At 44.0% G+C, this 27,665-nt stretch overlaps 1 protein-coding gene across 2 annotated transcripts in view; it reads left to right on the plus strand.

The window, feature by feature from the left end:
- The window catches only part of GAB3 (GRB2 associated binding protein 3), a 99,622-nt gene that overhangs the window by 71,228 nt on the left and 729 nt on the right, over positions 1-27,665 (plus strand). The window contains exons 3-9 of one of the 2 annotated variants that reach the window (XM_032228597.1): positions 2,198-2,414; positions 4,938-5,377; positions 9,438-9,493; positions 13,612-13,867; positions 19,559-19,640; positions 24,604-24,706; positions 25,629-25,742. In XM_032228597.1, coding sequence (XP_032084488.1) covers positions 2,198-2,414; positions 4,938-5,377; positions 9,438-9,493; positions 13,612-13,867; positions 19,559-19,640; positions 24,604-24,706; positions 25,629-25,742 — 1,268 coding nt within the window. The remainder of the gene's footprint in view (positions 1-2,197; positions 2,415-4,937; positions 5,378-9,437; positions 9,494-13,611; positions 13,868-19,558; positions 19,641-24,603; positions 24,707-25,628; positions 25,743-27,665) is intronic. The other variant, XM_032228598.1, reaches the window with a different exon arrangement.

Consider the following 27,665-nt stretch of genomic DNA (forward strand, 5'->3'; position numbering starts at 1 on the left):
AGACAGTTGCTGCAATTGTATATTTTGGCTTTGCCGGTTTAAATCAGGTTCTTTCACACCAGTCCAAATTGAAAGACCTTCTGTCCCCAAAAGGGCCTTTATTTACTGTTGTACTCAGAATAGAATAGAATAGAATAGAATAGAATAGAATAACAGAGTTGGAAGGGACCTTGGAGGTCTTCTAACCCCTTGCCTAGACAGGAAACCCTATACCATTTCAGACAAATGGCTATCCAACATCTTCTTAAAGACTTCCAGTGTTGGGGCATTTGCAACTTCTGGAGGCAAACTGTTCCACTGATTAATTGTTCTGTCAGGAAATTTCTCATTTCTAAGTTGCTTCTCTCCTTGATTAGTTTCCACCCATTGCTTCTTGTTCTACCCTCAGGTACCTTGGAGAATAGTTTGACTCCCTCTTCTTTGTGGCAACCCCTGAGATACTGGAACACTGCTATCATGCCTCCCCTAGTCCTTCTTTTTATTAAACCAGACATACACAGTTCCTGCAACCTTTCTTCATATATTTTAGCCTCCAGTCCCCTAATCCTCTTTGTTGCTCTTCTCTGTACTCTTTCTAGAGTCTGCACATCTTTTTTACATCGTGGTGACCAAAACTGGATGCAGTGTTCCAAGTGTGGCCTTAATAAGGCATTATAAAGTGGTATCAACACTTCATGTGGTGTTGATTCTATCCCTCTGTTTATGCAGCCTAGAACTGTGTTGGCTTTTTTGGCAGCTCCTGCACTCGGCTGGCTCATATTTAAATGGATGTCCACTAGGACTCCAAGATTCCTTTCACAGTTACCACTATTGAGCAATAAATTCATCTGCAGGGCTACTTTTATATCACATTCAGAAATTTTCATCTAGAGCAGGATTCTTCAGCCAGCATATTTTGAGTTATGTGGACTTCATCTCCCAGAATTCCCCAGCCAGCGTGCTTTAAGAAGTGTGAATTTTAACTCCCAGAATTTGCTGGCCGCCATGTTCTAAGATATGTAGACTTCAATTTGCATGGTGGGAAATTCTGGGAGTTGAAGTCCAACATCCCTTCAGGCTGCCATGGTCAAGATACCCAGATCTCGTGGAAAGGTTGGCAACCTTTTTGGCAATCTTAGAAGCCATTCCCCCCCCCCCCAACCAGGAATAGGCAAGTCGATCAGAAAGGTCGGCAGTTCAGCGATTCGAATTCCTAGGGCTGCATAATGGAATGAGCTCCCGTTACTTGTCCCAGCTTCTGCCAAACTAGCAGTTCGAAAGCATGTAAAAATGTAAGTAGAAAAATAGGAACCATCTTTGGTGGGAAGGAAACAGTGTTCCGTGAGCCTTCGGCATTGGGTCATGCTGGCCATATGACCACAGAGATGTCTTTGGACAGCACTGGCTCTTTGGCTTTGAAACGGAGATGAGCACTGCCCCCTAGAGTTGGGAATGGCTAACACATATGTGCGAGGGGAACCTTTACCTTTTTAGTCAACAAAGTCAGGATGATGCTTACATAGATTGCACACTCAATGGGGATACTATACTTCAGTTGCATTCTGTTGATTTTGTTTTAATCCTACCTTATGGAGACCTCGGTCCTCAGTCCGTGATTCAAAGCCCCGAGAGTAGGGGTGGAATCCAGCAGGTTCTGACAGGTTCTGGATAACTGGTAGCAGAAATTTTGAGTAGTTCGGAGAACCGGCAAATGCCACCTCTGGCTGGCTCCAGAGTAGGGTGGGAATGGAGATTTTGCAGTATCCTTCCCCTGCCAGGCCCACCAAGCCATGCCCACAGAACCGGTAGTAAAAAAAATTGAATTTCACCATTGCCTAAGAGCCAGCAAAACCCCTGCGGGGTTGGTGGCAGAGGGTGTCAAAATACTGAAATGCGTGTCTTTTAAAGAAGCCTTCTTTTAAAGTTAGCCAAGATGATTAATGCCTTTTTTTTTTTCTCCCCTGAAACTTTGGGCGACAATGAAAACAACGTGGAACACATTGATTGTTTCAGCCCAATTTGGCCTGGGAGGATAGGCTGCCTTCCAAGCCCTGACCTCATTTTCCATGTTTGTCCCAACAGCTTCCAACACATCGAGAGCAGGCAAGAAAGGATAAAGAATGTAGGCTGCAAACCCTCAAGGCTTTGTTGTAGGGGGAAAATCCTACACAATTCCTGAGGATCCCTGCTAAGCCAGCTTTTTCTCTCTTTGCTGCAGATTCAGGAGACAGCCTGTCCCACATCACGGCTTCCCCGCAGCCTTCTCCAGCCATTTCTGCCCACGCGTTGAGGAGTGCCAACCCATCTCTTACCTCCGACCACACCAGCACCGATGCCACAGGAGCTGAGGAGACGGCCAGCGAGTCGGAATCTGTCTTTCTGCCCGACTATCTCTTCTTATCCAACTGTGAGACCGGAAAACTCAGCCACGTTAGGTAGCCTTATGCGGTTGGGTATCAAATTTATTTATTTACCTATTTTATTGATTAAATGTATTTGCCGCCCATCTTGTAACAAAACAATTCTGGGGGGTAGAACGGATGAGCTGCCTGAGGCTTAAACCGTGATTGGTGGCTTAGCAAAATTGATCAACTCAGCCACTAGAGTTTCATCGTTTAACCACAGTGTGACTCCATCTGTCCTGAGCAAAACGTGATTTGGTGTCGCTGTGTTTTGGAGCATGTCAAGGGTTATCTTCCGTTTTCCAGCGTGAGCATGCACTCACCGGAAAATGAACTTCCGGTTTCCGGCGTACGCATGCGCAATGACCAGCTGGCCAGCGCACATACTCACGCTTGAAAATGGAAGAGCAGCTCTTCCAGTTTCTGGCACTGCCGCACACACGAAGTCCAGCTGATTATCATGCACGCATGCGTGCCAGAAACCCGGAAGAGGAACAGGTGATGCCGCATGTGCCTGGCGACAAGGCTCCATGTGCCACTTTGGGCACGCGGGCCAAAGGTTCGCCATGGCGGTTCTAGCAGCAGTCCTTCCTGCAGTCACATAAACCCATTTTGGGCCTTTGTCACTTGGCCCGCATTTATGGCTGTTGACAGTCTTGTGCAATCACATGACTCAAATTATTTTTTGGGGGTGGGGGGGGTTGCTGAAAACTAGACATTTGCTTCTGGTTTTCAGTTGAAAACATCCCATAACAAATAATGGGTTTGCCTAATGACAATAGATTCACTTGGCCTCTTTTAAGGAGTGGAGACGTCAACTCCCAGAATTCCCCAGCCAGCAATCTGGATTTCAACATACTGGCTGGGGAATTCTGCGTATCGAAGTCCACACATCTTAAAGTGACTTAGATACAGAAACCTTGGTTTAATTATGTTGAGAGAGCGCCATTTTGCCAGATTTGACACTACGTGGGTCCCAATGGAGAGAAATGAGTTGAGCTGAAAAAGTAACTAGATCAGTGATGGCGAACCTTTTTGGCACCGAGAGCCAAAACTGGAATGCGTGTGCAGGTGTGTGCGCCGGATTGCTGGAAACCCGAAAGCCAGTTAGCCGGTGCACATGTACAGGCCATCCAGCCAGCTGGTCTTTGGGTTTTTGGCACGAGCATGCATGCACCCGCCAGCTTGTCTTCACATGCGCCACAGTACTGGAAACCAGAAATGCCTGCTTTTGGGGTATTTTTCGGGCTGTTTTCTGGCTGGAAAAAAGGCCCCAAAAGGCCTAGAAAACACTCTGAAAAATGGCCTGGCTTTTGCCCATTTTCTGGTGCTCTGGTGCCAGCATACACCAGCTGTCCCGCATGTATACCCACAGAGAAGGCTCTGCGTGCCACCTGTGGCATGCGTGCCTTAGGTTAGCCATCAAGGAAGTAGATGAAGACAGAAAAATAAAATTAGGTGTCACGAAAGGCACAACCTCTGAAGGATCAACTTGCCTTCAAAACATCCCTGCTTTCTGGGCCCCAAATTCCTCATGTTATCTCTGAGTTTTCAAGTTCCTTCCTTACTGGTGAATATAAAGTACCAATCTCTAACGTAATTACCCGCCATCCTCGACTTACAACAGTTCCTTTAGTGACTGTGCAAAATTACAGTGGCACTGAAAAAAAGGGACTTGTGGCCGTTTTTCACACTTAACGACGGTCAAAATCAGACACTTGGCAACCGACTCACATTTATGACAGTTGCAGTGTCCCAGGGTCATGGGCTCCCCTTTTGCGACCTTCTGACAAGCAAAATCAATGGAGAAGCCAGATTCACTTAACAACCGTGATCCTAACTTAACAACTGCAGTGATTCACTTAACAACAAAATATCTAAAATGGGACAAATCTTGTTGAACAAATCTCTCACTTAGCAACATAAATTTGGGGCTTAATTGCGGTCATAAGTCAAGGACTGCCTGTATATGAGGGAAACCCTTGGCCATCCTGTCAGGCGAGTATGATAGAAACAACACACCCATTCCTTTGCATTGTTTCACTTCCACACCACAGGAATTGAACATGCCACTGAGCCATTGTGGTTGTCAGGCTTGGAAGCCATTGTGGGATAGGGCCGTCTAGCCTGCCACATTTTCAAAGATAGTCTGCTATGTGAAACTGGGAGGGGGGGATTGTATGGAGCTTGGGAGATGTGTAGCCATAATAACATTCTTTCTCAGAAAGTCAAGGTCACCTTATCCCTGCCCCTGGATGGATGTGGATGGGAGGAATCTATCTTCGTGGCAATGATTGATTGGGTCATGGGATGGACCTGTGGGTGCTGGGCAGGGTCTTGAACTTTCAACTGGGTGGGGAAAACCTGGAAGCTTCCAGATTCGGGTTTTCTCAGATGTGCCAACATGACATCTCTAATAAATTGGAGTTTTGAGGAACCTCTTGCCTCGGATTCTGATTTTATTGAGGATGCTATTAGGGAACCCCGACAGTCTTGGGAGGAGGGTCCAGGGATTACACCTGTCTCTGAGTTGGTAACACTTGCTTCTCTTCCCAGGTGCCACAGTTGGTCCAATTCTGACCGCTCTCTGGAGAGGACATTATCCGATGATGTCTTCTTTGACTTTGTGGCTTCTCAGTCCTCGCTGTGCTTACAGCTCTCTGGTGGTCTGCATGGAATCCTTCCAAGAAACCCAGATTCAAGCGGGCCTCCTTCTAGTGACTTCTCTTCTTCCTCACCCTTGTCAGGGCCTCCTGCAACACCAACCATCCTAGCAGAAAAAAGCCAGAACACTCTTCCCTATGCCTTCACCGAGATTTTGGCTAAGACTCCCCCTCCCAGGCCACCAAAGCCATCGCATTTGCCAGACAGAAGAGCCGAAGAGCAGGCTGGCGGGGTCCTTCAGAATGGCCATGCAAGGATCTCCAGCTCTCCAGGGACCTTCGTTCCAAGGAGGATCTCCCTCTCTGGATTGGACAGCATGAAGAGTTGGAGAGGTAAGAGCCAATTTGGAGATCCCACAGTTGGATTATTAAAATATATAATCTTCTCTGTCCCCCAACATGATGGTGATCTTATCCATTCAATCATGTCCAACTATTGGCAATTCTATGGGCCAAATCTCTCTACATCTTCTGATCTTGCACTGCTTCTTTGAGTTGTTCTATGCTCTGGCTGGTGTCAGCTTTGATGGTGTCCATCCACCATGTTCTTTGATGGCCTGTTTCCTTTTACTATGCAGGATGTGGTGGCTGAGTGGCTAAGACACTGAGCTTGTCGATCGAGAGGTCGGCAGTTCAGCGGTTCGAATCCCTAGCACCATGTAATGGAGTGCGCTCCTGCTACTTCTGCCAACCTAGCAGTTCAAAAGCACATAAAAATGCAAGTAGAAAAATAGGAACCACTTATGGTGGGAAAGTAACAGTGCTCCATGCGCCTTCGGCATTGAGTCATGCCGGCCATATTACCACGGAGACATCTTCGGACAGCGCTGACTCTTTGGCTTTGAAACGGAAATGAGCACTGCCCCCTAGAGTCAGGAATGACAAGCACATATGTGCGAGGGGAACCTTTACCTTCCTTTTACCACTAACTCTTACAAGCATCATTGCTTTCTCCAGTGAATTCCTCTGGGTGACATGGCCAAAGTAACTGAGATGCAGTTTCGTGATTTTGCCTTCCAGTATCATGTCTGGTTGTCATGAGTTCCATATCTGTGTCTTGGTCACCTTTGTGTCCAAGGAATACGCAGGAGCTTCTCCAACACTCCAACTCAAATGATGTTTTTCCTTTCTTGCTTTTCTAAGGACCAACTTTTTTAAGGTCCTCCAAAATACAAACTGTAACATTCTCCCCACTTTCATCTTTTATGGACCCCAATTAAGGTAGGCTGATTGGGAGACCAGACAAAGGCTTTATATAGTCAGCATAACAAACTAATCGCATAGGTTGGGTTCTGTCAGGTGCAAGCAGACAGAACTATTCATGAATGATCTCAAACAGAAGCTTCATTGTTAGCCACCATTGTTACAAGAATCTCCCTAGACTGACTGCTTTCCCTTGGGATCAGTCAGATCAGGCTTCAGGATTCTGGAAGAGGTCAGGCCTGTGATGCTTTCTGCAGTGCAAGGACTCCAAGCTTTGTTGCTGTTAGTTGCAAAGTCGTGTCCTACCCATTGTGACCTCATGGACAATGTACCTCCAGGCCTTTTTGTCGTCTCCCATCCTCTGGAGTCCGTTTAAGCTCACGCCTACTGCTTCAGTGACTCCATCCAGCCACCTCATTCTCTGTAGTCCTGTTCTTCTTTTGCCCTCCATCTTTCCCAGCATTAGGCTCTTCTCTATTGAGTCCTTCCTTCTCATTAGGTGGCCAAAGTATTTGAGTTTCCTCTTCAGGATCTGGCCTTCTAAAGAGCAGTCAGGGTTGATCTCCTCTAGGACCGACCTATTTGATCGCCTTGCAGTCCAAGGGACTCTCAGGAATCCTCTCCAGCACCATTGTTCAAAGACCTCCATTCTTTGGCGCTCAGCCTTTCTTATGTTCCAACCTTCACAGCCATAGCTGTGAAGCTATGAACCTTCACTCCAAACTTAGCCACCTCTTAATGCAGCCCTCCAGACTAGATGCAGCCTTCCAGACTAGACCACGGGTTCAAAAAACATTGCCCAAAACATATGAGTTAACTTGTGATGCAAAATATCCCAGCAACTCAGCCAATTTAACACAGGAGCAGGCTTTATATGTATACTTTTTTAAAAACAAAAAGGAAGATGTATGTTAAAATTATTAATATGAAAGATGTTTTTAAATGAAATTACTAATACCTTAGTAATTAGATGCTGAAATACACCATGCAAATGAGATCAAGAGTGCGGAAGAGATTAGAGAGGCAAGAGGAAAGGGTTAGGCGAGAGTAGCGGAGGGAAGAAGAGAAGAGAAATAAGGAGTGGAAAGAGGACAAGGAGAGAGGAAGGAGAAGTAGAGAAGAGAAGGATGACAGAGGGAAGAAAGGAAGTAGGGAGGAGGAGAGAGGGAGAAGAAAGTGATGGGTAGGGTATAAATATGGTGTACAGAGAGCAGAAGAGCCGATGATAGTTTGGGGGGTTTGATGGTAAGATGAATTGACATAATATTGAATAATATAAAATAGTGTTGGTTATGTAATGGTATACATGTGGTTATTTGTATGAAGATAAAAAAATTAAAACAACTTTTAAGAAAACAGGGGCACGCAAGCAGTGGCAATTAGTCTTGATGGCTGCCTGATAACCTTGGATGACAGGGAGCCTAACTTTCCTCAGAGCCTATGAAATTCCATCTCATAACAGTACAGCCAACATGGTCATCAATTATCAGTCACGGAGGAGATCCACCCCTGGATTAGGACATCTGCCATGGAGGAAATAAGTGAGACAGTGCCCGGCTTTTAAAAGGTCCATAGGGACTTTGCATCTATTTTCTTTTTCTTTCTTTTCTTTCCTCTTTTTCCTCCCCCCTTACGCTGTCTCTGCACGGATATTTGGATCATGTTTCTAACCCTTGTATAGTAAAGAGCCAGCCTGCTTATCAGTGTCCTGAGCGATTCTTGGAAGCTTTTGAGAGCAACACCCATCCTTGGAAATGTTATTCTTCTTAGTCATGACTCTTGAGTTGTGTTGGAAAGGGGAGGAGTTTGCTGGTCGAAGCATTAAAAACAAACCCATTCACACATACACCGATGAATTTTTCCAGATTTTACTCTTTCACGGTAGACTCAACTCCAGCTCAACTTCAATTGCATAATACGTTCTCCGTCCTTATTGCATGCAGGTGGTCCTCGCAGTTCATTTCATGACCGTTCAAAATTACAACTGAAAAAAGTGACTTATGACCATTTTTCACACTTAACAACCATTTGCAGCAGCCCCATAGTCATGCAATCAAAATTCAGACACTTGGCAGCTGGTTCATATTTATGACGGTTGCAAATACCCCCGGGGTTATGGGATCACCTTTTGCGACTTTCGAACAAGCAAAGTCAATGGGGGAAGCCTGATTCACTTAACAACCGTGTTACTTAACCGCAGTGATTCACTTAACAAAGGTGAAAAAAAGGTCATAAGATGGGGCAAAATTCACTTAACAATGGTCTTGCTTGGCAACAGAAATTTTGGGCTCAATTGTGGTCGTCTGTTGAGGAGATATTAGCATATATGTTATATCCAATAACCTTAGAAATTTAACAGGTTAGCTGAGGATATATTGTGATTCTAGTTAGGGTTGACATATAGCGAACTAGGATTGAACAAGCAATAATGGTAAACTGAGCCGAGGTGGCGCAGTGGTTAGGGTGCAGTACTGCAGGCCACTTCAGCTGACTGTTATCTGCAGTTCAGCGGTTCAAATCTCACCGGCTCAAGGTTGACTCAGCCTTCAATCCTTCCGAGGTGGGTGAAATCAGGACCCAGAATGTGGGGGCAATATGCTGACTCTGTAAACCGCTTAGAGAGGGCTGAAAGCCCTATGAAGCGGTATATAAGTCTAACTGCTATTGCTATTACCTTGCATTAAAGGTAAAGGTGGCTCAGTGGCTAAGATGCTGAGCTTGTTGATCAGAAAGGTTGGCAGTTTGGCGGTTTGAATCCCTAGTGCTGCATAATGGAGTGAGCTCCTGTTACTTGTCGCAGCTTCTCCCAACCTAGCAGTTCGAAAGCAAGTAAAAAATGCAGGTAGAAAAATAGGGACCACTTTTGGTGGGAGAGTAGCAGCATTCCGTGCACCTTCGGCATTTAGTTATGCCAGCCACATGACCACGGAGACGTCTTCGGACAGCACTGGCTCTTTGGCTTTGAAACAGAGATGAGCACTGCCCCCTAGAGTCAGGAACAACTAACATATATGTGAGAGGGGAACCTTTACCTTTTACCTAATGGGATAGAAATCAAATTTCTTCCAAATTACATATAGTACCACTGCTTAGAATAAGCTTTTTTTCCTTCTTCATAAAATATTGTGCTTTTCTTAATTTAGCAGTTTCTTCAGTCCTGATGAATTGCCTTCTGCTCTTTGTTTTGCAGCAGACTTGGAAGAAAATTCTTTACAGCGCAGGGATAAGAGGTTGAGCTTGAATTTGGTAAGTGTTGCTTTCTCTCCTACAAACACTTTGCATTGTGGTTTTGGCAGGGGAGGCTTTAAAAAATCTGCACCAGCTGTCATATAAGTGTAAAAGAAGAAAGAAACATCCCCTGATATGAACTATAACCAACATTGTCCCAAAGGTGTTTTTTTTTCATGAAGCCTTGGTGGCACAGTGGTTAGAGTGCAGTACTGTAGGCTCCTTCTGCTGACTGCCATCTGCCTGCAATTTGGCAGATCGAATCTCTCCAGGCTCAAGGTTGACTCAGCCTTCCATCCTTCTCAGGTGGGTAAAATGAGGACCCAGATTTTGGGGGACAATATGCTGAGACTGTAAATCGCTTAGAAAGGGCTGTAAAGCACTGTAAAGCAGTATATAAGTCTAAGTGCTAGTGCTAGTGCTAGTGCTAGTGCTATTTCCAAAAGACAACTGGACTTTTTTGGTTGTTTTCTTTGAAATAGCAATAGCACTTAGCACTGAGACATATACTGCTTCACAGTGCTTTACGGCCCCCTCTAAGCAGTTTATAGTGTCAGCCTGTTGTCCCCAACAATCCGGGTCCTCATTTTACCTACCTCAGAAGGATGGAAGGCTGAGTCAACCTGGAGCCTGGTGAGATTCGAACTGCCAAACTGCTGGCAGCCGGTGATCAGCACCAGTAGCCTGCTGTACTGCACTCTAACCACTGTGCCACCAAATAATTCAGTTCTCATCCAAGAAGCTTCTTGAGTTCAAGAAAGTCCAATTACCCCAAATTATGGTTTCCTTAAGTATGGTTTATTGTGTAAAGTACAAGTTCACAATTGACACTGTCAGGTTTGCAGGCCATTCTATGCCACAAGTAAACTAAGCCTAGTATCTTTAGCTTAGTATCTGTGTGGAAGAACCCTTAATCATTTGATCCTTCTTAGCACAAGGATTGACACGTCGGCTGAAAGAAGAAACAGATGTAAATTTCTTACATTTGCTCCAAGTTGGCAGTCAGATGACCAGAATCTCTGAGATGACAGGGAAACATCTTGTAATTTTAATCTGAAAGGTTTTCAGTCCTGTGAATCTTGAGGAAACTAGCAACATGATCTCTCATCTACCTGTAGACTGGAATTCTCCTCACCTTCTAAAAACAGAAACTAGTGGTAGTTTCTACACACTTCTAAAACTCTCCTGTCTGTCACCTTCAGTTAGCCAAAATAGTGCATTGTAGGGCAAATAATTTTTGCATCAAGATACCTCAAATGCACTAATTTAAAGAATGGGTACAAAATTCAGCACCCATTACTGCAATGAAGTTGAAATTTCAAGGATCTTCAGAACAGTTGTATTTGCAAACGTATGGCTACTGCAACAGCACCATGGTCAGCTATGGTCATGTGATCATGATTTCCAGGGCTTCCTGCCAGCTTTCCATAACCAAAGTCAATGGGGAAGCCAGCAGAAAGTCGGAAGTTGTTTCCAATGCCATCAATTTTTGGCCACTTGTGGTCATTTTATTTATCTCTTTGGATAAGCAAATATATGGCAAGGCTGGTCTAAAGGTCATAGGTTTTCTAGGGATCAATTAAACTAAAAGACTATCTGGAGAACCTGTGACTTTTTATATTCAGAATAACAGAGTTGGAAGGAACCTTGGAGGACTTCTAGTCCAACCCCTTGTTTAAGCAGGAGACCCATTATCATATCAGACAAACGGCTGTCTTGTCTGTTCTTGAAAGCCTCCAGAGTTGGGGGCAACCACAACTTCCGAAGGCAAATCATTCCACTCGTTGTTCTCACCATTTGACAATTTCTCCTTAATTCCAGGTTGCTTCTCTCCTTGATTAGTTTCCATCCATTGTTTCTTGTCTTAGCCTTCTGGTGCTTTGAAAAATAGGTTGAAACATACCCATCTTTGTGACAGCCACTCAAATATTGGAACAATTTAATTGGAGCAATTCACTTGAATCAAATGCTATCTCTTTAGACAGCATACCAATAGTCAGAGATCTGAAGAAATTTACTTTGGCCAGCCTGATTTGGATCTTATTTTCTAAGCGTGGCTATGCTAGATTCATCAGAGGGAGGAACTATTAGAAACATGCTTCACTTGGCTAAATCAGATCAGGATTTGGATGTTAAAAGAAAACAAGGATTTGTAAAAACGTGTTTTTAAATTATAACTAGTTTACTGTCAATAATAGCTTCTTTCAAGATTTGAGTTTACACAAAAAAACAATCACATTTTGGGGCTTAGTGATTTGCATGAGCTAAGTTTTCGGAATAAATTAATGTTCGCATATGTCATCAAGAGCTAGCTGAGGTTGGAGGAAAGCAATAGTCTGAAAATTGGAACGTGCAAAGTTTATTGTACCCCAAAGCCCAAAATGATCTTGTGCCATTTTCCGTATAAATGGGAGAGGCTGAGTTTTGCGAAGTAAAATGCTCCATCAGCAAATTGGGTCCTTGAATGGGGGATTTATCCATCACTTGGGATTCCCCCTCCAAAAAAAGATGATTAACCATTTCAGAAATCTCTTTGTCAATCCAACATGTTGTGCTTGAAAAAAAAACTGTGTACAAATCAAATATGACTGCATTAAATATTGATTTCGAATTCTTCTTCTGCTTAGCTTGTATTAATGCAAAAAATGTGGGATTGAGGTCTCTGTGCAGCAATTCTGGGAAGAATGCAATGGCAAGGAGGGGCAGGGAAAGCGCATGCGAAGAACAATTTGCAGTGAACTGCGCATGCGCAGTCACCAAAATGCCAGTAGCGAGGGGGCATGGCAGGCCTGGGTCGCTACAGGTTCTGCGACCCAGGCCTGAATTCTGCTACTGACTCAGCCAAACCAGGCTGAACCTTCAGTAACCCACCTCTGATGGAGACGTCTTCGGACAGTGCTGGCTCTTCGGTTTTGAAACAGAGATCAGCACCGCCCCCTAGAGTGGGGAACGACTAGCACATATGTGCGGGGGGAACCTTTACCTTTCAAAAGAATAAAAAGTTCAGGGTTTGCTGAATGCCTATTATTGTTGAATAGCACTCAGTTACCAATATCTAAGGAGCTGCCAGAAAGAAGAGGGAGACAATCTATTTGCCAATTAATACCTGGAGGCAGGACAAGAAGCAATGGATGGAAACTAATCAAGGAGAGAACCAACCTATTTCAGAAGCTGAAATACACCAAGTAAATGAGATGAAGAGTGTGAAGTAGAGGAGAGAGGTAAGGGAAGAAGAGAGTGATAGGAGAGAGGGCAGGGAGGGGGGGAGAGAAATGAGGAGTGGAAAGGGGAGAGAGGAAGGGGAAGTAGAGAAGAGAATGATGACAGAGGAAAGAAAGGAGGTAGGGAGGGGAAGGAGAGGGGGAGAAGAAAGTGATGGATAAAGTACAAATATGGTGTATGGCAGGGGTGGGTTGCTAATCCCGTTCCAACCGGTTCGGTTGGAACAGGGCCGGCAGCGTCCTCGTGCACGCGCGCAGTTCACGCATGCCTTAGCGCCTACGCGATGCTCCAGCTGCTCGCGGAGACTCACGCAGGCGCTGTATGTGCCATGCGCCTGCGTGGAAGCACAGAAGCCTTCAAAGACCGGTAAGGAGCGTGGGCGGGTGGGCCCTTCGCCGTTCCCGGAAGTTACTTACTTCCAGGTTCGCCGACCAACCGGTTTGCGGGGACCGCCGCGAACCGGTTGAAACCCACCCCTGGTGTATGGAAAGCAGAATAGCCAATAATTGTTTTTGGGAGCTGTTGGTAAGGTGAATTGATGTAATACAATATGATGTTAGCTATGTAATAGCATATATGTGATTGTATGTTATGAAAATGGAAAAATAAAAACTCAATTAAAAAAAAGGAGAGAACCAACCTAGAACTAAGGAGAAATGTCCTGACAGTGAGAACAATTAATCAGTGGAAGGGCCTACCTCCAGAAGATGTGGATCTCCATCACTGGAGGCTTTTAAAAAGAGATTGGACAACCATTTGTCTGAAATAGTAGAGGGTTTTCTGCCTGAGCAGGGGGTTGGACTAGAAGACCTCCAAGGTCCCTTCCGACTCTGTTATTCTGCTATTAACTTCTGATCTGGAGATGTCTTGCTGATCGTGCTCACTATCTTCTCTTCTTTCTCGTTTTTGGGAAGCCTTGCCGAGTGAGCCCTCTCTACTCCTGCACGTCAAACAATTCCGAAGACAGTTACGTCCCCATGCATCCCAGCACCTCCCCGCCTATCGCAGGAACTGACTGCACTCCGGATGGCTACATTCCCATGAACCCAGGATCGGCTACTTTTGCTCTTGCGGAAGTTAACACCGAAAAGCTCAACAGCCCCTTGCCTGAACTCCCTTCTGATTTGGAACCCCCTCCAGTGAACCGCGATCTTAAGCCTCGGACAAAATGTAAGCTCTCCTTCCCCCTGGTATTTACTAAGAGTCTCCCTAGCAGATCTGGAGACTAAGCAAAAAGAAGCTGAGAGAGATGTCAGTTGTAAGATAAGAGGCCAGATCCGGGATTAGCACTGATGAACTGATCTTATTTTAATTTCATAACGTGCTTGTAGAGGGATGCAGTGGCTCAGCGGCTAAGACACTGAGCTTGTTGATCAGAAAGGTCGGCAGTTCAGCAGTTCAAATCCCTAACCTAGCAGTTCGAAAGCATGTAAAAACGCAAGTAGAAAAATAGGAATCACTTTTGGTGGGAAGGTAACAGCATTTCCATGCGCCTTCGGCGTTGAGTCATGCCGGTCACATGACCACAGAGATGTCTTTGGATAGCGCTGGCTCTTCAGCTTTGAAACAGAGATGAGCACCGCCCCCTAGAGTCGGGAATGACTAGCACATATGTGCGAGGCGAACCTTTACCTTTAACATGTCTGTAAGGGAAGAGGGTGTGTGGTTCTTATCTTCCATTAAGAAATCTTCTGTCTAGCAGCTTTTCTACTTTCCCCAGTCTTCAATTATAGGTAGTCCTCGACTTACAACCGCAATGGGGATCAGAATTACGGCCATAGGTCATGGCAGTCATTCAACAGGTCACCGTGCACCTGTGCCCAATTTTATAACCTTTTTGGGTGATCATTAAGTAAATGCCGCATTCATTAAACGAACATCATGACTGTTAAACAAACTTGTTTTATTCAAAAAGGCATTTTTTTTGCCAGCAACCAGAAATAAATTCTAGAAACTGGCAAAAGAATGCCGAAAATTGTGGTCACTAACATTAGGATCCTGCAAACAATCATAAACATGAACTGGTTGTCATGCACCCCAAATGCAATCATGTGGAAATGGATATCTGTGCCTGCAGCTACTGGAACATTGAAAACGGGCCATAAGTAACTCCTAGGAGGTCCTTTGTAACTTTGAAGTGTCACTAAACAACAGGTTGTTAAGTGAGGACTACCTGTAAACACCAAGAGAAGCAGGGGTGGGCTGCTATGGGTTCGCCCAAGTTCAAGAGAACCTGTTGCTAATGTTAAGGCCAGTTTGGAGAACCTCCAAATCCTACCACTGGCTGGCCCCACCCACCTCACACTGCCCCTCCCATCCTGCCCCTCCCAGGAGTCTCCACGCGGCCCATTTTGGATGCAAGGTAAGTTCAGGGCCTGTGCGGAGGCTCGGGGACGGGGGAAAAACATGCCTCCTAGAAGTTCCGGAAGTTCTGAAACTGGCCTGTTTCCGGCCTCCGGAGCCCAGGGAAGGCAGTTTTCACTCTCCCAGAGGCTTGAGGAAAGCCTCCGGAGCCTGGGGAAGGTGAAAACGGCCCCCCACTGTGGTGCAGGAGGCCAACTAGACCAGTGATGGCAAATCTTTTTGGCACCAAGTGCCAAAAAGGAAGCGTGCTCACTCGTCTGGGTCATGACCAGGAAGAGGAGTTGCCCAAGGGGCATGCGTATGCTGAAAATTTTCCTTCCAGTTTTGTGCACCATACGGCAAGTCTTCTGGTGACTGACACGCATGCACACATGCCGATCAGCTGGCCAGCGCACATGCTTACCAGCTCTTCTAGTTTCCGCATGCCCGAAGGCCAGCTGATCATCACACACGCATGTGCACCAGAAACCCGGAAGAGGAACGGCAGACGGTGCGCGTGCCAGGCAACATGGTTTCGTGTGCCACTTTGGGCCATAGGTTTGCCATCATGGAACTAGGCCATGCCTTTCATGACCAGGGCCATTCAGCAACAAGGCAGAGAATCCGTTGCTAAAAATTTTGAAGCCCATCCCTGAAGAGAAGTTATTAGGAAAGAACCTGGGAAGAAAGGCTAAGTGCTTAGGAAAAAGCAGAGGAACAGAAATAAGGCAAGGAAACTTTCAGGAAATCAGAGGACTGATTTCAAGATATGTACAATGAAGTCCCAAAGAGAGATGACATGGACAATGGCACATTTGGGGTATATCCAGATCACACAGGCAAGGATAGGAGTCATGGCCATGGATGTGTTGGTGGCTAGATTCCATAGTGAAAGAGAGAAAGTCACACTACAACTTTGTGCAATTAAAGTTGCACAATTAAATCAGATGCTTTTTCAAAAAGCACTTTCCAAAGTGCTTTTTCAAAGGGCAACTGGACTTTTGCTTCTCATCCAAGAAACTTCTTCTCATCCAAGAAGTTTCTTCTGAAGAAGATTCCTGGATGAGAAGTGAAATGTCTCCAAAGAAAAACAAGAAAGTCCTTGAAAAAGCTCCTTTGGTACAACCATGACCTGGATGACGGAGAACCTCCATAGACAATGTCAGAGTTTGTTACAGAAAAATCAGATCCAGAAAGCGCACACAGATAACTGATTCAGCTGGATTCATTAACTTTTTCATATACATAATAACACATGAAGATAAATGTACAATACCAATATAGGTTTTCTCCAACGTAGTAGTAGTTACAAGCAAACACAGGCAGCAGTACAGCAGAGAGGAGTTTTCAGTTCAGAGCAGACAAAGTCTTAAGTTTCGGCTTCGATTCTCAGCACATATTTAGATGTGTTTAGGCTCACATTGGCTGACTTAATTGCCATGCCTATTCATTGGCTGACCTTGTTCCCATGTTTCTCCCAGTCAGGAATATTCTAACAGACAATCAGAGTAAAAGTTTTTTTCTTGGGAGGGTGACAATGCAGACTGGTTTGAAACCCTGTTAATGCCGCCTACTGAAAGAAACTCTGCCCTTCACTTAATCACAACTCAAAAAATCCCAGAGTCCTGCAAAAGTCTCCACAAGACCTACCAAACAGGTTTTAAGACCAGTTTATCACTCAACCTCATTCTTCAAAAAGAACCTTGTTAAGTTCTTTGGAGTTGCCTAAAGCGTGGAAGTTGTCCCCCCACCCCCCAAGCACAATTCTCAGAAGAGTTGCCTTTAACAAGATTTGTTGAGATGAAAGGATTAGGATTATAAGAATTCCAGCATCTGAATTCTTTGCCCTTGAGAACCAAGTATTCCTGTGTCTTTTAAGGAAGAGACTTTCTTTTTCTAACAGCCTTTTGATGAATTGGCAAAGAGGTGGGATCTCCTCCTTGATCGTGGGAAAGTTTGAGCTTGGTTGTTGACATAACTAACTGTTGAAACTCTTGTCTGGCAACCAACTCTGAGAAGATTCAAGACAGAGAATCTTTGAGAACAGAATTGAATAGAATTCTTTATTGGCCAAGTGTGATTGGATACACAAGGAATTTGTCTTACTGATATTCATAGGGTACAAATAAGCAGTCAGGAATGCAAGAGCACCTCACATAGATCATCTTCTCCAAAGTAGGTACAAAACTCTGGAGCAACTTGATCATTTGGGGCCATGCTGGTGCCTTGAGTCATATGACTTGCCCAAATAATGGACTGTAGTACCTTCTCTGGCCTTTATGAAGGTGGTGCTGCAGCTCAGGAAAAACCAAGCCAGTTTACTCATTGACTTGCCTTGTTATGTTATGCAGCTAGATGTCCTTCAGATCAGGGGTCCCCAACCTTTTGGACCTCAGGTACCACTAAATTGATAATTTTAAATCCCACGGACCACTAATATGATCTGCCTAATGACTGGCTGGATAGGTGTGGCTAGGTGGTCATGTGATTGGGTGGGTGTGGCCAACTTGATGTCACTCATGTCAAGGGGCGCCTCGCCGGCCTCTACTCGCCCCTCCCCTCCCAGTCACTCCTTGCCTGCCTGCCCGGGCTCCTTAGGGCCCCAACAGGAAGCAGTTGTTGGAGCTAAGCAGTTGGCAAAACAGCTCAATTCAAATTGGATCTGACCGAGAAGGAGGCTCAGCAGAAGCACCTCACTGAGGACTAGGAGCATAGGCTTTCCAAGCAGAGGGAAGACCTGCAGGAGTGCGAGGCCAGGTGCTGGCACCTGGAGGCTCAGCGGGCTGAGATGGTCAGCCAGTTCCAGGCCATGATGCAGTCCCACTGGAACGACTCTGGCTCTTCACCACCAGTGGTGCTTCCCTCCAACCTTTGCCCAAAGCCCCAAACCAGGAGGCTGAAGCAGACCCCAAGTTGGAATTTCTGCCCCCCCCTCCAACCTACACAAAAAGACCCCCAAGGGGGAGACTCTCTGCAGCACACAAATGTTCATTGCACGTATCTGGCCCAGGCGCCGTAGTTTGAGGACCCCTGATTTAGTGCAAAATAAAAATGCAAATAATTTTTCTGCGGACCACCAAAATTTTCTTGCAGACCACCAGCTGGGTTTGCACTTCAACTCTCCAGGTTGAAGTCCCACAGGGTGGAATACGGCTTCTTTCTTATAAACATAAGTAGTCCTCAATTTACCACCACAACTAAGTCCAGAATTTTGGTTGTAATTCAGTGCAGTTATAAGTTGAGCAACCACGTGGCTGAAACTGCCCATTTTACTACCATTTTTATGATGGTCGGAAAGCAAGTCACTGGAGTCCATAAGCAAATTATATGGTGGTTAAGCAAATCCAGCTTCCCCCAATGGGCACATGACCTCAGGATGCTTCAACCGATCATAAATATGAGCCAGTTGCTAAGTGCTCAGATTTAAATCAAATCAAAATCAAAACCAGAACAAATAAAAACACTCAAGGCATATCCAGTTAAAAAATTCCCTAAGATAATGAATAACAGATAAAATCTATATTAAAATCACAATTTGCTGTCCAATCTGTCAGTTACATGTGGCCTAACTATATACTATAATATCAATCCTTAAATTGTGAGCCCCCAAGTCATTAAATACTAAAATGCAAAAGAGTAGTAATGCAAAAGGGTTTGCTACATTAGTTAAATAAGTGCCCGGATTGCAATCATATGACCACAGGGTACTTAATGGTTATAAAAGGGAGGTACAAGTTATAAGGCACTTTTTCCAAGGTCTTCATAACTTCATACTGTTGTTAAATAAACAGTTGTAAGTTAAGGACTACTTACAGCCAGGGAATCACAGGTGAAATCCGGTAGGTTCTGACAGGTTCTGGAGAACCAGTAACAGAAATTTTGAGTAGTTCGGAGAACCAGTAGCGGAAATTTTGAGTAGTTCAGAGAACCAGTAGCGGAAATTTTGAGTTGTTTGGAGAACCGGTGGTGGAAAATTTGAATAGTTCAGAAAACCAGCAGATACAATTTTGAGTAGTTCGGAGAACCGGTAGTGAAAAATCTAAGTAGCTCGGAGAATCGGTAGCAGAAATTTTGAGTAGTTCAGAGAACCGGTAGCGGAAATTTTGAGTAGTTCAGAGAACCAGTAGCAGAAATTTTGAGTAGTTTGGAGAACCAGTAGCGAATATTTTGAGTAGTTAAGAGAACCAGTAGTGGAAATTTTGAGTAGTTCGGAGAACCAGTAGCGAATATTTTGAGTAGTTCGGAGAACCAGTAGTGGAAATTTTGAGTAGTTTGGAGAACCGGCAAATGCTACTTCTGGTTGGCCCCAGACTGGGGTGGGAATGGAGATTTTGAAGTATCCGTCCCCTGCCTTGACCACTAAGCCACGCCCACCCAGCCACACCATGCCTGCCAAGCTACCCCCACAGAACCAGTAGTAAAAAAAAAATGAATTTCAACACTGCAGTGAATCATATTAAACATGTTGAAGCTCTTTCTGTTTCGTGGTGAATCAGATGTTTTCTCTTTTACCCTTAGTCCGACCGCCTCCACTGGACCTGCGAAACCTTTCCACCATCAGAGAACATTCTGCCTTAACCAGGACATGGACCGTGCCTTAGTAAGTTGGAACTGGAACCTGTTGGATTTTGTAGAATTCACTCATGACAAGGGCAGATGGTTAATTTCAGTGCAGAGGCCTCTGGTAAGGTGGCTTCACCCATTGAAGACACAGATTGGGTTGACACGTCAAGCCAAGTTGCTGCTTGTCTGTTTCTGGTTTGAGTAACTCACAAAGGGGTTGGATTCACACTTGTTGATTGGATCTGCACCCCATCTTAGCCAGGTCACAGAAAGATACTATATATATATATATATATATAGATAGATAGATAGATAGATAGATAGATAGATAGATAGATAGATAGATAGATATAGATATAGATATAGATATAGATATAGATATAGATATAGATATAGATATAGATAGATAGATGATAGATAGATAGATAGATAGATAGATAGATAGATAGATAGATGATAGATAGATAGATAGATAGATAGATAGATAGATAGATAGATAGATAGATAGATAGATGTGTGTGTGTATGTGTGTGTAGTTCCAATCACAGCATGGGAGCATCACCTGGATCTGCTCCTTGTGATTCAAGATATGGATTCACATGGGATAAATAAAAGCTGCTGTTTTTCCAGGACTAATTTTTGCAGTGCCAATCGCAACCCTGGTGCTCAGTGCCATAACTGTATTTAGTAGTCTTCTTTCTAGAGGTTTAAGGGGGACATCATGAGGCCAAAGAGGGACGCGGTGACTCAGTGGCTAAGACACTGAGCTTGTCGATCAGAAAGGTCGGCAGTTTGGTGGTTCGAATCCCTAGCACCGCATAACGGAATGGGCTGCTCCTGTTACTTGTCCCAGCTTCTGCCAATCTAGCAGTTTGGAAGCATGCAAAAATGCAAGTAGAAAAATAGGGACCACCTTTGGTGGGAAAGTAACAGCTTTCTGTGCACCTTCGGCGTTGTGTCATGACCACGGAGACGTCTTCGGACAGCGCTGGCTCTTTGGCTTTGAAACAGAGATGAGCACCATCCCCTAGTCAGGAATGATTAGCACATATGTACAAGGGGAAACTTTACCTTTACCATGAGGCCAGTGGCTCTTACTCGCCCTCAAAATCTCCAAATCAACTTTTTCCAAGAGTAATGTCAGGGTTTCCAAGAGGAAGGAAAAGCAAGGATGAAAACTTCCTTGATCCCACTTCCATGACATTTTTAAAACCTCTCCGTTCCAAAAATGAGACAAGAAGGATGTCACTAGGTGACATCTTGCAAATATCCATTAAGACATAGAATAACAGAGTTGGAGGGGACCTTGGATGTCATCTAGTCCAACTCCCTGCTCAAGCAGGAGAATCTATACCTTTCCAGACAAATGGCTATCCAGTCTCTTTTTGAAAACCTCCACAACTTCTGAAGGCAAGCCATTCCACTGGTTGAATGTTGAGTGTTCTCACCATTAGGAAATTTATCCTTAGTTCTTCTAGGTTGCTTCTCTCCTTGATTAGTTCCATCATTTGTTTCTTCTCCTTCCTTCAGCTGCTTTAGAAAATAGGTTTGCCCCCCTGATCTTTGTGGCAGCCCCTCAAATATTGGAACACTGACATCAGGTCATCCCTAGTCCTTCTTTTCACTAGACAAGCCATACCCAATTCCAACAACCGTTCTTCATATGTTTTAGCCGCCAGCCCCCTAATCATCCTTCTGGCTATTCTCTATACTCTTTCTAGAGTCTCAACATGTTTTTTATATTGTGGTGACCAAATCTGGATGCAAAGTGGTTGATCTCACTCCACCCATGTTAACTAAGTTGCATCAACAGAGAGATACAATCAAGATCAAGGGAGATACTAATACCACTTTATAAGCCTTAGTAAGACCCCACCTAAATACTGCATCCAGTTTTGGTCACTACACTATAAAAAGATGTTGAGACTTTAGAAAGAGTGCAGAGAAGAGCCCCCAAGAGGATTAGGGGACTGGGGGCTAAAACATATGAAGAACAGTTACAGGAACTGGACATGGCTAGTCTAGTGAAGAGAAGGAGCAGAGGCGACATGATAGCAGTCTTCCAATATTTGAGGGGCTGCCACAGAGAGGAGGGGGGGCAAGCTGTTTTCCAAAGCACCTGAAGACCAGACAAGGAATAATGAATGGAACCTGACCAAGGAGAGATTCAACCTAGAAATAAGGAGACATTTTCTGACAGTGAGAACAATCAACCTATGGAACAGAAGTTGCCTTCAGAAGTTGTGGCAGCTTCATCCCTGGAGACTTTCAAGAAGAGACTGGACTGCCATTTGTCAGAAATGGTGTAGGGTTTCCTGCTTGGATGGGATTGGACTAGATGACCTACAAGATCCCTTCCAACTCTGTTAATCTATTAATCTGTAAAATGTTTGAACTACAGTTTTAACCATGAACTCCTTCTGCCCTCCAAAATACATCCACATTTTTCATTCCAAAGGTTTTGAGTTATCACAGCACCCTGTTTAAAGTTTAGGACTCCTAAGAGAAATGTGTTTTATACTCTTTTGCTATAAGTATGGTGAATTGCATCTCCCAAAAAAACATTCCTACACTTTTAGGGAACTCCTCCCTGCCATAAAAATAAGAGACAGGAAAGCGTTTGCTACATTCCAACATTCCAGGAATAAATTGGCTTCCAAACATCAGCAATTCAAAACAATATATATCTTGAATTCTCTATGCCTGAGAAGCGCATGATAATTAAAAGGCTATTTTGTAAGTGATTTTCTTTTTTAAAAGTTGAGCCTCTCCTTCCCAAAGTAATATAAAAATTAGGGTGACACCTCTGATATCTTGGACAAAGATCCTGATGCTCTTTTTCATTCTGACATCTTGGAAGACTGGATGGGTGGGGAAGTTTCTTGGAAAGCCAGATATGCGACTATCTTATAGTTCCAGCTTTTCTGCTGGGCCAGACAGCATCCACAGAGGCAGAAAAGATAATAGCTCCTGTCACCATGGATAAAACAGTACTAGGGCTATTATATATTGGGAAGGGGAAGGAGCCAAGTGCTAAAGAATAGAATATAGAATAGAATAGGAATATAGTATAGAATAGGAATAGGAATAGAATAGGAATAGAAGAAAAGACTAGGACAGGATAGGATAGGGTAGGATGTAAGAATAGAATAGACTAGGATAGCATAGGATAGGAAAGGATAGAATAGAATAGAAGACTAGGATAGGGTAGCGTAGAGTAGAGTAGAATAGAATAGAATAGAATAGAATTCTTTATTGGCCAAGTGTGATTGGACACACAAGGAATTTGTCTTTGGTGCAGATGCTCTCAGTGTACATAAAAGACAAGATACATTCATCAAGAATCCTAAGGTACAAAACCTAATGATAGTCATAGGGTACAAATAAGCAATCAGGAAACAATCAATATCAATATAAATCGTAAGGATACAAGCAACAAAGTTACAATTCTGCAGTCATAAGTGGGAGGAGATGGGTGATAGGAACGAAGAGAAGACTAATAGTAATAGTAATGCAGCCTTAGTGAATAGTTTGACAGTGGTGAGGGAATTATTTGTTTAGCGGAGTGATGGCATTAGGGAAAAAACTGCCTGTGTCTAGTTGTTCTGGTGTGCAGTGCCCTATAGTGTCATTTTGAGGGTAGGAGTTGAAACAATTGATATCCAGGATGTGAAAATCTGTAAATATTTTCACGGCCCTCTTTTTGACTCATGAAGTATGCAGGTCCTCAATGGAAGGCAGGTTGGCAGTAACTGTTTTTTCTGCAGTCCTAATTATCCTCTGAAGTCTGTGTCTTTCTTGTTGGGTTGCAGAACCAAACCAGACAGTTATAGGACATGGACATGGCTGACAATTTTGGACATTCTAAACCCTGCTGGGGGTTATCTGGTTGGAGATGACCCCAGACTGAAACACTGTTGAGTCCTTGGTGTTCTCTGAGTGTGGTGCTTTTCTTGCAGACATTTCATTACCCAACTAGGTGGTGACATCAGTGGTAGAAGGAAGTGGGGTCTGCAGAGTGGAAGAGGAGGAGGAAAAGAAAGGGAAGGAAAAAAGGAAAAAGAGGACAACAACTGTAGAGACCTTGTCTGAGCTTGGTGCTTGTCTTGCAGACTCTTCATCAGTACTAGAAGGGAGCAAAGTTTGCTCTTATTTTTATATCCTAGCAGCTTGTCTTGTCAGTATGTAGAACTGCAACTCCCAAAGTTCTCAGCCACCATCGCGGTTAATGCATCTAAAGGGTACCTAAATCCCCCAAATGATATTTTTTTAAAAAATTCCTTTAAAAAGGCTGAACTCTTATGAGGTTTTGGTTTCCTTACCTAAATGAAGGTTTAAGAGCATAAGAAGACGGGACTGCCATTTGTCAGAAATGGTGTAGGGTCTCCTGCTTGAGTGGGGGGGGTTGGACTAGATGACCTACAAGACCCCTTCCAACTCTGTTCATCTGATCTGAACTTGTGTTGGAGCCCGTCTTCACTCTGCTGGAGAGAAGGTCCCTGAAGATGGGCTCCAGCACGAGTCCGAAACCTCTGATCCCAGTGACTGACCCAGATTGGATCCTATAACATTATCCTGGGGCCCGTATATTCCACCTTCCTTTGTGATTAAATTATATCCATCCCAAAAATCTTACTAGCCATACAAGGGAAGACAAGCGTCCCCTGCAGATGCTGCCTGTGGACAAGATGTCTACTATCCCTTAGACATTAGTGGACAAGTCTATGCTTGTATGATGGTTTCCTATACTGCTGGGCAATTTTTACGTATTGTCAAATTCAAGAGCAGGGAACAAATAATATACAGAGATCATCTTGATGAGATGGTTCCCTTTTTTTGTAGCTCATGCAAATTCCTGGGCTCTGGATTGCTTGTTCCCTGCCAGGACAGTGTCAGGATTTGGCTGGATTTCAAGGCATCTGGCGAAAATCATCCCTGACCTCTTGTCTTTCTTTCTTTTACTTTTCGGTAATGTCCCTTCTCCCCCCACCCCTTTCTAGCAATCGAACAAGCTTTATCTCGCCAGAAAGAGACTGCATTAATTCAGCGAGGCTTTTTGCTGCTTCAGTTTCCGGAGAAGAGGAAGGAAGTTACATTCAAATGGTAATTATTTTCATACAGCTCTTCTCTGCTCGCCTTTTGACAAATGACACGAACGGAACCGCTCAGAGAGGGCCATTTTTAAAAAAAAAATAAGCGGAGATGTGTGGTGAGGCTGCCCCTTTGCCCTACTGAAGAAATTCCGTGGAAAAACACAAGGCTTAATTGACACAGCGATAAGGGAAGCTTTTTCCTGTTTCACAGGCCTCTGTTGTGCACACAGGCGTAGGTGGCCCTGGTCCAAATGATCACAAAGATCAGGCAGAGATGCACCCGGGCATTTGGGGAGGGCAAAAATAGATCCTCCACTCTTTTTTTTTAAAGATCAGATCTATCCCTTCAAATTCAACGTGGAAACTAAGAAAATGTTTGCATAGAGCATCATCAGCCTTCAGATCAGGGCCCTTCCGGCACAAAATGAACAGCCATAAAATGAAGCACAGGACACTATACTATTGATGTATTTATTAATCTTTATATTGGACACGGTGGCTCAGTGGCTAAGATGCTGAGCTTGTCGGTCAGAAAGGTCGGCAGTTTGGTGGTTCGAATCCCTAGTGCCGCGTAACGGAGTGAGCTCCCGTTACTTGTCCCAGCTTCTCCCAATCCAGCAGTTCAAAAGCATGTAAAAAATGCAAGTAGAAAAATAGGAACCACCTTTGGTGGGAAGGGAACAGTGTTTCTTGCGCCTTCGCCATTGAGTCATGCTGGCCACATGACCATGGAGACGTCTTCACACAGCGCTGGCTCATATGCTTTGAAACAGAGAGGAGCACCTCCCCCTAGAGTCGGGAACAACTAGCACATTTGTGAGAGGGGAACCTTTACCTTTACCTATTCTTTATTGCTGTAAAGTCCATTGTATGATCTTTGCTTCTTTTAAATGAATTTAATTTTTTGGTGTTGTTGTCATTGTTGTTATTAGGAGCACCAGCAAGCAACATCTCCATATAACGGAGATTTCCACTCGCCAAAGAAGTTTAACCTTGATTACTTAGCACTGGATTTTAATTCTGCTTCTCCATCTCCTGTACAGAAGGTAGGTAGGATATGAGGAGTGAGCAAGGGAAACTTTTGTCTGGTCCTCCTCTAATTCTTGAACTGGTTCATAACCATCGACCAGTGCAAGAATTAAAAACCCAATTCTCTCTGAAGGTTGCAGTAGAATTATCCTAAATGCATTTTGTGAAATAAAGAAAATACATGTTGGGTTGAACTGCTTCCCAAATCCATGAATGTATGCTGGGACAGATTGCCTGCAAAATATGCATGATTTTTGGGTGTGTGCATGTATGCATTAAGGTACGTGGTGGCTCAGAGGCTAAGATGCTGAGCTTGTCGATCAGAAAGGTCAGCAGTTTGGCAGTTCGAATCCCTAGTGCTGTGTAACAGAGTGAGCTCCCGTTTCTTGTCCCAGCTTCTGCCAACCTAGCAGTTCAAAAGCCCGTAAAAAATGCAAGTAGAAAAATAGTAACCACCTTTGGTGGGACGGTAACAACGTTCCGTGTTTAGTCATGCTGGCCACATGACCATGGAGACGTCTTCGGACAGCGCTGGCTCTTCAGCTTTGAAACCGAGATGAGCATCGCCCCCTAGAGTCGGGAACAACTAGCACATATGTGCGAGGGGAACCTTTACCTTATGTATGCCTACTGGATGTGAAAATGTAAATGCAGACTTCTAAGCAGAAATAATTCAAAATGGGTTGGGAAATGATAAAAAAAATAATTGTCCATTAAAAAAATGCAAAAATTATAGAAAGCAGGAATAAATTTCTCCCATCCTAATAGTAATTTCCACAGGAGGAAGTGGCTAGCTTTCTATTTGGTTTATGCACCCAGACGGAGCATATTTTAGATAAAATTCTCTAGAGTTGAAATCCATTCTGACCTTGACCCATCAAAGCACATATGTGGGGGATTACATTTTCTATCATCTAAAGCCAAATGTTTTCCACAAATCTCCACTTCACGGATTCCCTTGATTTGTTCTGGACTGAGGGATTAGGTGACAAATCGGGACAAGTTGAAATGTGATTGTTCCTCTTTTCAATTGTTGTCCTCCCCATCTTCAAACTGGGAGGGGAAAGCCACTAAGGATGTGAAAGAGGAGAGATGTAGGAGAATGAGTGGCAGAACTTAGGGGGTGCGGAGTTAAAAGAGGAATCAGCCTAGAATCCCTGTGTAGCCACAAACGAACTCCCTTAAATTGAAAAACTGCTGGTGACTTTCTACCGCTGCACCATAGAGAGTATTTTAACTTACTGCACCTATGCATGGTTTGCCAATTGCACAGTGGCAGATAGGACAGCGCTCCCAGATGGTTAAGGTCATTGCCCAGAGGATCACTGGTTTCCCTCTCCCCTCCTTGGAAGACCTTTATAGCTCCCGCTGCCTTAAGAAAGTTCAAAGCATCCTTAAAGATCCACCTGATCCTGGGCACCCCCTCTTTTTTTGAACTATTACCATCTGGCAGACAGTACAGGATAATAAAAACATGGACAGATAGACTGAAAAACAGCTTCTATCCCAGAGCAGTAACTGTATTGAATTCTATAGAATAGTGCAATATTAATGCAATAGCAGGGGTTTTGAATTTCAATTATATAGCACGTGAAGGATGAGTGTTTTTGTTTTATTTTTTATATGTCATGTATACTGAAGATGGCATTTCATTGTATTGTACGATGTGCAATGACAATATAAGTAAGCTAAACTAAGCTAAGCTAAGCTTAGCTAAACTAAACTAAACTAAATTAAACTCCTTTGACCTGTATTTAATTCCAAGCAGGTGCTAACTATTAGTTGAGAAGATCCCTACACATGGGCATGAGTAATAATAAATCCATTTAATTAGACCTTCATATGTAAATCTAGGCTTTCCTGCCTGATAAGAGGATAAGTGATGTAACCTTAGCATTTTCCTAGATCCTTGTATTTACGTTTTATTGCCTTCATTCTGC

Source organism: Thamnophis elegans, chromosome 12 (genome assembly GCF_009769535.1).
Source record: "Thamnophis elegans isolate rThaEle1 chromosome 12, rThaEle1.pri, whole genome shotgun sequence".
NCBI classification, from domain to species: Eukaryota; Metazoa; Chordata; class Lepidosauria; order Squamata; family Colubridae; genus Thamnophis; species Thamnophis elegans.